Source organism: Tupaia chinensis, unplaced genomic scaffold, assembly GCF_000334495.1.
Source record: "Tupaia chinensis unplaced genomic scaffold, TupChi_1.0 Scaffold000369_1, whole genome shotgun sequence".
Lineage (NCBI taxonomy): Eukaryota > Metazoa > Chordata > Mammalia > Scandentia > Tupaiidae > Tupaia > Tupaia belangeri.
This window is the reverse complement of record NW_006159866.1, coordinates 1,942,803-1,954,431: the sequence shown is the minus strand read 5'-3', so window position 1 is coordinate 1,954,431 and position 11,629 is coordinate 1,942,803. Positions and strand designations below refer to the sequence as shown.

At 52.8% G+C, this 11,629-nt stretch overlaps 1 protein-coding gene across 2 annotated transcripts in view; it reads left to right on the top strand.

The window, feature by feature from the left end:
• The window catches only part of NPTN (neuroplastin), a 29,345-nt gene extending 19,450 nt beyond the window's left edge, over window positions 1-9,895 (top strand). The window contains exons 5-8 of one of the 2 annotated variants that reach the window (XM_027773772.1): window positions 1,229-1,502; window positions 8,104-8,113; window positions 8,889-8,963; window positions 9,504-9,895. In XM_027773772.1, coding sequence (XP_027629573.1) covers window positions 1,229-1,502; window positions 8,104-8,113; window positions 8,889-8,949 — 345 coding nt within the window. In that variant the 3' untranslated portion in view covers window positions 8,950-8,963; window positions 9,504-9,895. Of the gene's footprint in view, window positions 1-1,228; window positions 1,503-8,091; window positions 8,114-8,888; window positions 8,964-9,503 lie in introns of both variants that reach the window. The other variant, XM_014589688.2, reaches the window with a different exon arrangement.
• Window positions 9,896-11,629: the final 1,734 nt, after the last annotated feature.

The window sequence follows — 11,629 nt, the reverse complement described above, 5'->3', positions numbered from 1 at the left end:
GAATGCCGACTGCAGTATTTTCAGGGCAGGCCTGGGAAAGATCAGGACAGTGAGTTTCTAAGGTGTGGTGAGAAAACCCCATTTTTCTCTCCTGGCCTCTGGATGAGGGGCAGGGGGAGAAGGCCGAGCTTTCCTTAAAGCAGGTTGGAATCACTCAGCGGGTGTTTTCACCTCTTGAAAGATGAAGCTTGAGGCTTCACAGGATAGCTCTTTTTTTGAAGGCTGTGAGTTGCCACCTCAGCCCACATCTGGAAGACAGGCGAGTGGTGTGGCGTAGCTCACATTACCTGGGGATGCCTGTCCCCTTTCCTCTCTGCTCTTCCTGCTTAGGCTGTAGCCGTGGCAGGGCGCAGACACACACCTGCCTTGTGCTGCCCGTCCCCGAGCCGAGTGCTGCGAGCCGGCCTCAGTCCACCCCGAGCCCTGCCCATGTGTGCCCACAGCTCTGCCTTCACACACGTGTGCGCTCTGCCTGCGGCACTCCTGCCCTGCTGGAGCCCCACGAGCTGCTGCAAGCACCAGCTCTTCTGGAGCCTCCCTGACTGCACAGGGTCATTCACTCCGAGCTTCACGGTGTCCCACATGTACCTCGGATGGGCCCTGGCACCACCCTGCAATCAGTCTTCAGTGTGGGTTCTGGTTCCCTCTGGAGGCCAAGTTGCTAGAGGATTTTTGCATCCTATTTCTCATCTGTCTCACCTTCTCTTTTGTGGGGTATAAAACATGTATGTTAGTAAATGTTTGTTGATCGAATAACCTTTCCTTTAACCCTGTACTCTTGAGAGGAAGGTTAGGACTTTATCACACTCTTAAGAGAGAGTTCTTAGCGTTGTTTGTGAAGGAAGTTTAAGGACACTTTCCAGGACCCACCAAGGCTGACGCGCGTGCCGACAACTGAGCCTCCAGACATGCCTGACCCTCCCCATCCTCCTGCTGCTGTGGTTTCTTACCTGATACGTGGACAGCATTTATGAGATTGTCAGCTCTTCTGGGGTTACAGGGAGTAGGACCTGCAGTCACTCTGGGGAAGTTGGAGAAGTCCAGAGGGTCATTGGCGGGGGAGGCTCATATCCTGGCTGTCAGAAGCTTGTGGAGCTGCTGTCGTGCTAAAGGTCAGAGTTCCCAGAGTGAAGGTGTTGCCAGACCCTGGGAGAATGGGGACGAGCATCCCCTCCCGTGGTCGGCAGCTCGCCCACTGCTCCCTCACGCGGTCTCACTTGCTCTGCAGGAGATCGCCAACACCTCTGGCCGCTTCTTTGTCATCAACAAGGAGAACTACACCGAGCTGAACATCTTGAACCTCCAGATCACGGAGGACCCTGGCGAGTACGAATGCAACGCTACCAACCCCATCGGCACCGCCGCCAAGGTCACCGTCCTGCGGGTGCGCAGCCACCTGGCCCCGCTCTGGCCTTTCCTAGGGATCCTGGCTGAGATTGTCATCCTCGTGGTGATCATTGTCGTGTATGAGAAGAGGAAGAGGCCAGACGAAGTCCCCGACGGTAAGAGCATCCCCCCGAGCTGGCCACGATGCCGGGGCTGGGGCTGGGCTGGGCTGAGTCTGAGTCCTCAGGGTGGTTTCCAAGTACCCACAGAGGACTGTAAGGATGTTGGGATTCAAGCCCAGAAAAAGAAGAAGAAAATTCTCAGACGGTCCTTGACCCCTGCTCCTAAGACTGACAGTAGTCACCTAGAGCTCTTGTTGGCCCCTCCTTTCGGTGCGTGTTCTCCAAACCCCAGGCCCGTCTGCCCTCAGGCCCCTTGGGGTGAATGGCAGCCATCAGTCTCTGTTCAGCTCTGTCCTCCTTCAATACAGATCATCAGGCACATTGAGCTTGAGGAGAATCCAAGTCAAGCCTAGAAGCCACCCCAAGATCGCAGGCCACCTGGCCTTTCAGGCAGATTTAAGGTATCGGATTGGTTGTCACATGGTTGCCTGGTGTAGCCCCTGTAGGTGATGCCCCAGCCCAGCCGGCGCTGTCGGAAGCCACCAGAGCAGGCGAGCCCTTGGCCCCTTGGCTCCGGCCCCTTGGCCAAGTGTTCTGGGCTGTGCACTGGCTTTTCTGTCTGTGCCTCACAGACGTGAGGGGCGGAGAGCAGTGGTGCACCCACCCGCCCAGTTCAGGACAGAGGAGGGAGAGGATGCAGCTGCCACCACAGCAGGTCGCCAGGCCTCGGAGAGGGAGGAGCTGAAATCTGAACCATCGCCCGTGTCTCGGTCAAGCCCTGAGACTCTGAGACGTCTTGTTTTCGGTCAGGATTTTGGTTTCTGGCTCTGATTGTAGCAGGGGGAGCTACTGGTTGAGACTTGAACCAGAAGTCCTTCAGGTTCCTAACTGCTCCCTAGCCCACTCTGTGCTGTATAACGTCCCCTGAAAGCAGTCAGCTGGCCAGCCACCCACACCTGTCACTGCCTAGACTGGCAGTGTGGACTGCCAGCCATGGCTTGACTGCCCTGGGGCCTGTGGCCCATGGTACTGTGTGTAGCTGAGCAGCAGGGCTGCAGCCTATCACACTTGCCAGAGGGGTCCCCATGGCCAGCACTGGGCAGCACCGCCAAGTCCTCAGGGACGTGCTGACCGCAGCGGCCCCTTCCCTCTGCCTTCTCTCTCAGGAGCGCCCGGTCGTCTCCGCTTGCACTGAGTGGACTGTGGGACCGAGTGAGCAGAGACTGGCACGGAGGGCCTTCCCCCCACACCCCCGCATGTCCAGTCAGCAGTGAGCAGGGCGGAGGGTTGAGGCACGCAGGCTGGAGCACATGGGCCTCTGTAGGTACTGGTCTGCAGCCCCGCACCGCAGGCCGGGGCCTGGAGTTTCAGTCCCTCCCTGCCGAGGGACCTGCCTCGTTGGGGTGTTGAGGTTGCCCTAATGCTTTTCCCCCAGCCGTCCTCCTTCCTGTTAGGTGTTAGGACTCCCAAGGCAGAGTGCACCCATGCTTAGACCTGAGGGTAAGGGGGAGAGGTTTCCATTGTGGCTCCTGTGGGGGCAGTCAGCCCTCCTCCCTCCGAACTTCGCCTCTCTCCGCTCGCTGTCACCTTCCTCGCCTACTCCGTGGAAAGGTTGAGAAGCAGTCGGGTGACAGAAGGCAGAACCTGACTTTAATTTCAAGACCAGGCTGGCTGCCGCTCTCAAGAGGAAGTGGCCCTGTGGCTTGGCACGTCCCTGTCAGAGGCCCACTCTGCCAGGTTGCCATCCCCGCGCATTGCCAGCCCTTCAGTTCCACCTGGAAGTGGTTGGCGTCGGTTCTGGCTAGCGCAGGCACCTTCCCGAGGAAGCGGCACGCTGAGCTCCTCAGCTCCCCGGCTCGGGGTGGGGTGGGGTGGGGGGCGGTCTGTTACAGGAGCCCCTGTGGCCAGCCAGTCCCCTGAGCGGCGCCCTGGAGGGGACATCGCCCCAGGCTAGCCTGCTGTAGACAGTGGACCGAGCCCGAGTAAGAGAGGGCTGCAGGGCAAGCGCCAGGTGCGGCTGAACTGGTGGAGGGTGACAGGAGACTGCCGTGTCCCCTGCCCTGCCCTTCCCGACAGCCAGTGTGGTCTGGGCCCGTCTCCACGTCCGCACCCCTGCCTCACGCCAGCATTTCCACGCCATCGCTCTCTCCCTCTCCGACCCCTCCCTGTTCTCATCCCGCCCCTTTCCTGGGAGCAGTCACTTAGAAAAGCTGAGTGTTCCTCAGGGAGTTCCCTGGGCCATGGCGTCCCTCCTTTAGCCAGCGACCTTCAGCTTCTCTGCAGTCCTGGCAAGGACAGACTCGCCCCGTCCTCCTCCACGTGCCCTTTCGCAAACGCACCTCGCGCCGTGTGAACACGCACCTTCTCGGTGAGCGACGCGGCTCGGGCTTCCGAGGGGAGCTTTTGCCCGTCAGAGAACACCTGCGGCTCTGTCGGCTAACTTGGGCCGTTTCAAAAGTGGGGCTCTAAACGGGCCGGACGAGCCTCTCTGCCACAGGTTCTCCGCTATCAGGAGGCAGCTGTGGCTCACTTCAGACTCACTGAGTTTTCTGTTTGAACTCACAGCATTCATATTTCGGCCGGTGTGTGAGTTCTTAGTAACTCACCCTCTTAGGCATGACGTCCGAGCAGAAGTGTAAAAACACAGATTTGCTCAGAGTGTACCCTGCTAGGAAAGCAAATAATCACTTTGGATTGATTGATTGAAGAGAGAGATTTTTTTGCTATAGGGTGTGGGCGCTCACTGAAGAGACAGACAGAAAGTGAGAAATCACCCCCCTACGGGGATGGCCACACCACAGTCCCTTCTCCTCCACTGTCCCCTCAGGACTTTGAGCACACACTCACACGTGCCTCTGGGGTGTTTAAAGCCATCAGGTCCGGGACTGAGCGCGGTCAGCTACGTGGGAGTCCAGCTACATAACCATTATACCACATGCTGGTCCCCACTTCAGATTTAAATTCTTCTCATCCATTTCTACTTTTGGGGTTTGGGGCACACGTGCACACCCAGTGTGTTTTTTGAGCCACTGGGTCTAGGACTCAAACTGTAGTCGGCCACGTGGGAGCTAGCCACTGCAACCACCATGCCAAGGGCTGGCCCGCTCGAAGCATCACAGTAAGGTTGACAAGGAACTGCTTCCTATAAGCCCGTGTCTTTTACCTGCTGGTGTGTGCTCAGGCCTGCCTGCGGGTGCACCTCAGCCCTGTCCTGGTCCCGTCCGCTTTCTGAGGGTCAGTGCCCAGTGGGTGACAGGGAGGTGGACTGTCCATACAGCACCTTCCACATCCAGTGTCTCAGGAACAAGTGAACTCTGGAGCCAAATAAGAGCCTCACTGTCTCTCTTCACTCACCCCTCCCTCGTCTTAGTCACCACGCGATAACATGACATGGTAACACTCTGAAAGCTGGGCTCTACCTTCCATGAGCCTCCATGGCCTCCACCCGTGCCATAGCGGGGCACCTGCTTAGAGCCCTCACCTCTGCACCCAGAGCACATGGTGCGTGCTCAGGCCTCGCTCCCTCCCACCTGGGGTGGGGGGTACTGCCAGCTGCTGGGTCTTCACCTGTCTGGGACGAGTCAGTGACCCACACGCTGCACTGAACAGTACCTGCCATCAAAAACTGGTCCCTTTCACTGCAGGATAATTTCACAGGCAGGTCAGGGTGCTCGTAGGTAACTGGTGGGGAGAGATTTGAGCTGGGGGAGCGTGGCTAAGATAGCTAAGCTCTTAGATACATTAGATTTCAGAGCTCTCCTCGTGGTCCAGAATCTGCTGGTCAACACGTTTCATCGCATGTGAAGTCTGACAGCCAGTAGGCCTGCTGGGAAAGGAATGGGGTTTTAAAATGACACCTCAAATGTACACAACCAGGGCCACTGGCTCAGTGACCAGGTACCTCACGGAGAAGATGGCACAGCAGTAACCCAGGGAGGAAGCTGGAGGTCGCTGTTAGCCTTGCTCGGGTGTCATGGCTCCTCTGCTGAGGTGGACTTGGCAGCCATAAGGCCCGTCCACAGGGAGGCGCCGGCAGTGACAGGGGAGCGGAGCCCAGCGCAGACTCTTGGTGGTTTTGAGTGTCAAGCCGTCTTTGGAGGTGATACGGGATCAGAAAGCCCGTTGTTCACGTCGCAGAGCACCCCTTAGTTTATGAGGCAGAAACGGGGGTGCGGGGCCTGTGGCACTCGGCAGAAGACTGAACACACAGACGAGTCCGCGTGTGGGTCCCAGAGCACCTCCTCCACCCTCCCCGTCCTCTTCCTCTCACCTAGCCAGTGACTGGGCGTACCCCAAGGTGGAGAACAGTTACTGCGTGAGCCACTGGCGCACCGAGGGTTGGGGTGTGTTGATATGTGTCGGTTACTATGACTTCTTTTTTTTCCCCCCTCAATCGCATCAAACCCTTAAAACATGGTGGTAAGTGAGCGATCTGCATGTTTTGGAGTTTGTTCGATCTCCGCTTCAGTCTATGGTGCACAGTTCATGATGTTAACACTTCCTTCAAGTTTACCTCATTCACTTCCACAACTAATTTGGATTTCAGTTTGCTGTTTAATCCTCATTTACGTTGATTTCCGTCCCTTTTCTCTGTAGTTCTGTTCTTCCCCTCTCTCCTGACCTCTCTGTCAGGGGTCAGGCGGGCTTTTTGTCTGATCTGTAAGGGAGAGCAGGCCGCAGGTGGCGACTCAGTGCAGGGAGCGAGCCCCGAGGCGCTAGTCTTGGCTGTGTCGGTGTGACAGTGGGTCTGGGAGAGGGCGCAGGCCTCCTGGGACTGAGCGCCGTGGGCCCACAGGCCTGGCAGCTACGCCGGAGGCCCGGCTGCTGAACAGCCACACGCAGCTCTCTGCATGTCCCCAGCTCGTCGGGCTGGAAAGTGACCTCACTAACCGGCCACTCGGGATACCCCCACTGCAGAAGAAAGCCTGTGGTGGGAGGCGCTTGGGTTGGTGCCTGTAGCGTCACGCTTTGAAGACTAGCCTGGCTGTCGCGATTGCCCCTCCCCTGCTTTTTACTTTAGAATTCGGAATCACGGGTGATGGTCCCAGGTCGCTGCCTTGCCACCAGCGTTTTCTATTTCAGGCGCCCAGCCCTAAAAACCCGCGAGGTTGCTCCTGGGTCCTTCCCTTGCCGCCCCTCCAGCTCCCCACCCCCAGCTTAGTCCCCAGCATGTGGCCGGGCTGGCTTGGCCGGTGCTGAGCGCCAGGGTGTGGCCAGGGGAGGCCTGGGTGGGCTGGTGTCCAGTTCCTGGTGCGTCCGGATCTCTTCCCCCCACACACTGCAGTGTGGTGGGTGCCCCTCGGTCCTGGCCTGTCCTCTGTACTGTTCGGTAGTGTGCTGTCGTTAGCGCAGACTCCTGTGGACACTGGCGTGCCGCTCGCCTGGCGTTTGGCTGATGAGTCAGTGGTTTGTGGTTGGTTCTTTTTTTCGAAACCCCTTTCGCTCCAGTCACTGTGTGTGCTGGCGGTGGCTTTGCCTCTCCGTTGCCTCCGGGAACAAGTGGAGCAATGTCTCCCCTGCGGACATTCCTCCCGCGATGCCTACACTGAGACTGCGCTCTCCATGACTGCTTCATGTGCACCAGCCCTTGTGGAATCCTGCTGAGCGTTTTTCTAGAAGCCTTCAGTGAAAGCACTGCTCTGAACCACCTAGTCCGCCCGGGTTCTGTACAGGGGAAGCACACTAAGCACACGCACTTACTCCCGCCCCTTAGTGGGCCTGGATTTTAAAGTGATTCTGTGTATGTGCCTCTCTGTTTGAAAGGGACCAGTGTGCCCTTAGGTGACACAGGAAAGAAAATCTCATAAATCTGAATCACAGTGTATCAATTTATGAAGGCGTCTAAACGCAGATAAACTAAGTTTTTTGATGAAAAACAAAAACAAAAAAGAAACAAAAACATGGTATCTCATGGCTCTTCTTGGTTTGATTTCCGGTTTTGTGCAGGGCACGGAGTGAGCCTGTCTCTCTACCAAAGTCCTTTCTAGAGGAATGTCAGCGCTCTCGGCCTTCCCCACGTGTCACTGAGCACACTCCGCTGTGGGTGTGCTCATGCCAGCGCAGCCTGGCCCACCTCGGCAGCCGAGTACTAGACCGGACTGTTGGGGCGTCATCCTCAGTCTCCTCCTCCAGCTAACGACCCCCACGATTACAGATAAGAAAAACAGTGCCCCCTGGAGAGGCGAGACTGGGCGCCGGTGTACAGAACGTGCACATCCACTTACAGTGCAGGGTGGAGCCAAAACTGCATTTACCCCAAGAAAACACACAGCAGGATTTTACAACTGAAATGTTGGTTTGTCTTCTCATCTACTTACGAGTGAACCACTGGAACTTGGGGACAAGATGAGTATGATCATATTGCAGCCTATCTGTCCACTACAGTTGCAGTTTTTCATGACAAGCATTCAAAGTGTTAACTAAAACCATTGAAACAACATACCTGCCATTAGAACCTGAGTCTAGAAGTAACAGCTCCATGAGTGTTCTGCACCTCCAGACGGAATGGCCTTTAGTAAATGCTATGAAAAGCCGTGTTTGCCACGTGCGTTTTGCTGTCTGACTGACGATCTCTACGCCGAGTCTAACCGTGTTCTCCTTTCTCTTCCCTCTCGCGAACTTAACCACCCGAACACCCTTGCAGATGACGAACCAGCTGGACCAATGTAAGTGCTTTATTGGGCCCTGACGCAGTAGCTGACGAGTGAGTCTTGGTGTGTCTGCAGTTTTAGTAAATTGAGTAGCTGAGATTAGTGAGTGGAGAATGAGCGTTGCAGTGTAGACGTCTTAGCCTGCTGTGGATCTGAAGACTGTTCGATTCCCAGCATGGGCGAGGTATTGGTCCCACAGAGTGGCCCACCATGCATACGGTAGCTGTCATGCATTCCAGAAGCTTCAGGTGATCGTGTGGGCAAGATGGCAGTGTACCCGAGGCTCCAGGCTTGCATTTGCAGCAGGACTGTGGCTCATGCCATTACCAGTTGCTGGTTGCCGGGAGGGCAGAGCTGCAGGTGTGGAGTAGATATAGGCTGGGCAGAATGCCCTTAAGTTAGCAAAATAGGCGTGATGGCAGGCAGGTCGTGCCGAGGGTTAGGGGAGTGACAGAGGGCACAGCACTAGCCATGTGACTGTCTTGCCTGTCGAGGAGGGACAGTATTCAGTGGAGAGAGAATTTATTCCCTCGCCTTTATGGTAACTGCATGATAGTTAAGAAGGCAAAGGGGAAGCTGCCGTATGTCCCCTGCCTTGGGAGTCGGAGGTCTGTTCATGGAAGTGTGTAGGAGGTACTTCACATGAGGAATAGTTGTGTGTGTGAACAGTGTGTGGTAAGATTTCTTAGCCACACCAGGGATGGCGGTGCGAGTCCCCCGTAGTGGCATGTGTTGTTCTTTCACAAGTTGTTCCTGACCGAGTGTAATTCATGCAACTTTCCCTCCAAAGGAAAACCAACTCTACCAACAATCACAAAGATAAAAACTTGCGCCAGAGAAACACAAATTAAGCACTGCTTATACGGTAAGTATGGCCTTCTTTAGAAGTTTTAAAAATTATATCCAAACGAATATGCCTCTGTTGACCTTGTTTAAAAGTCTTTAATAGTTGATGTTGTTTTGAAAAATCTTTTAGTTCATTTTGGAGCAGCTGATGCTGCTGGGGCAAGCTCTGGCTGTCCTGTCCCTGGGCTGGAAAGGAATGTTCGTCAGCTGCATCATTTCGCTTCTCACCTGAGAAAACACATCCGCTTCTCTTTCATTTCGCAGCGTGTGTTTTCCAGTACGCACTGTGCACTGTTATCTACCTTGGTCTTTAAAAAGAGGCGGAGTAAAGTGGTCACCTCCTCAGGTGGTTTATTTCCAGAGGCCTGTCAGTCCCATTTGCTTCTAGGGCAAGGTCAGAGTGTGGCCTAGCAGCAGCATGACACCCTGTTAGGCACACAGGTCAGCATGTCACATCCCATCCCTGGGCTCGCTTTGTGATGTGAAGCTGTGGCACTTGGTGTAGTCTTGGGGACGGTGCATGTTCCCTTTTAATGTCCACATTCTTCCTTCTCTCCAGATCTTTAGGTTCCTGAAACTGGCGGCAACATGACCTGCTAAATTTTCTGCTTGGACCTCTTTGGTTCTCTCCCCTTTCGAGTGAGCAACACCACACGACTGTCTAAAGCATGCCTTATGTAGCCTTTCCTGTAAGGGTGACCTAGCCAGGTACATTTTAAACAATGCTTCAGCGTAGAAGGTGTAAACTATTTTGGGCTTGATGTGCTGTGAATGTTGCTTTTCTTCCTTTGTTAAAATATTTAAATAGAAGTTAAAAAGGTCCTCTGAGATCAGATCATGCATGCGCCATTTTTTACTTAATGCAGCTGTTAAACTGGCAAAGCTCTAAAACGCACTGCTGCCATCTAGTGATACATTTTTGTAAAGTACAACGAAACCTACAGATACATACTATATATACATATTTATATTTATATATTTTGGGGGTAGGAGAAATCCAAAATAAATGCTTGTTTCATTTTTAAGCTGCTGATATTCATTCCTTAGTGTTGTCACATGAGGAAATCATGCAGATACATAAAGATGAGTAATGTAAGCTAAACTCTATCATTTCAAGGGCTTCACCTATGACTATAATAAGAAGCTGGGACAGTCCACTGAAGGGATATAATGATCACAGTATATATGTCTGATTGCTTTGTGTTTTTTTTTTTGTTGTTGTTAAATCATGTAAATTCTGATATCCTTGTGCACTGATGTGTTGAACCTCTTGTATATTCAGTCGAGGCAAACTTTTATAATTTACCCTTTGTTTTCAGTAACCTTGAAATGTTATAGCATGGTGATACTATATGCAGTGGTAATTCTTTTTTGGTTCGACACTGTTTTTTTTTTTTTTTTTTGAGAGGTTTTTGCTATAGGGTGTATGCGCTCGCCAGACAGGCAGAGAGAGGCAGAGAGACAGAAAGCAGGAAATCAGCCCCCAGGGGGGATGGCCATGCGGCAATTCCTTCTCCTCCACTCTCCTTTCGGAATCTTGGGCACGCACGCACACGCGCCCGGCGTGAGTTTAAGCCACCGGGTCCGGGACTTGAACCACGGTCGACTACGTGGGAGTCCAGCGACATAGCCATTATGCTAACTGCTGGTCCCGACACTGTATTTTTTCACATTAATTTACTGTTGGATGGTCGATTTTATAACCTAACAGGGTCCTCAAGCAGTGCACAACTGTAGATGCATTACTTGTGTTTTGTGTCATTGTTGAAGTGCAATGATGTATAAAAAGTGGACTCACCTGTTTTAAAAAATAAAACATTGATTAAAACAAATAAACAAAAAATATAAATAATTATCGACTATTTGAAATAATAATGTCTTGAGGGGTTTAAAAACATATGTAGTATTAAATTACCGAATGATGATGGTGCACAAGGCAGTAAGAGAGAAACTGGAGATTAAGGGTTCTAAAATCTTCCTGTTGTCTAGGATAAAATAAATGTGATGATTTGTATTGGATTTTAAAAAGTCCATTATATCTTGGCCCAGCCTGGTGGCACAGATAGTAGCAAGTCTAACCACAGTGCTGAAAGCCACATGGCTGACCACAGCTTTGGCTCCCTAGGTTGGCTTGAAACTGTGCCAGATGTGTGCACATAAGCCCAAGATCTTGAGCCAGATTGTTGGGAAGGGGATCACGGCTTGATCTCACTCTCTCTCGTTTGTGAACACCCGATCTCTATCATGAACTAAAGGCTAAAAAAGAATGGTCCATTATCACTAATCATTAGGGAAATGCAGAAACTACAAGGAGATACCACCGCACTCCCCTTAGAAGGACTTTAACAATGAAACAAAACCAGAAGAGAACAAGAGTTGGCCAGGATGTGGAGAAATGGCATCCCTGTGCACTGTTGGAAGGAACGGAAAGTGGTACTGCCGCTCTGGAAAGTGATATAGAATTCCTCAATAATTAGACGTAGAATTATTGTTTGAATCAGCAAGTTTACCTCTGGGTGTATACTCAAAAGAATTGAAAACAGGAACTTGAAGAGATATTTGTACACTCATGTTCATAGCAGCATTATTCATAATAGCCAAAAGGTAGAAGTGACCTAAATGTCCATCAACAGATAAGTGGATAAATAAAATGCAGGGGAGGCAGGGACACAGCATAAGACACTG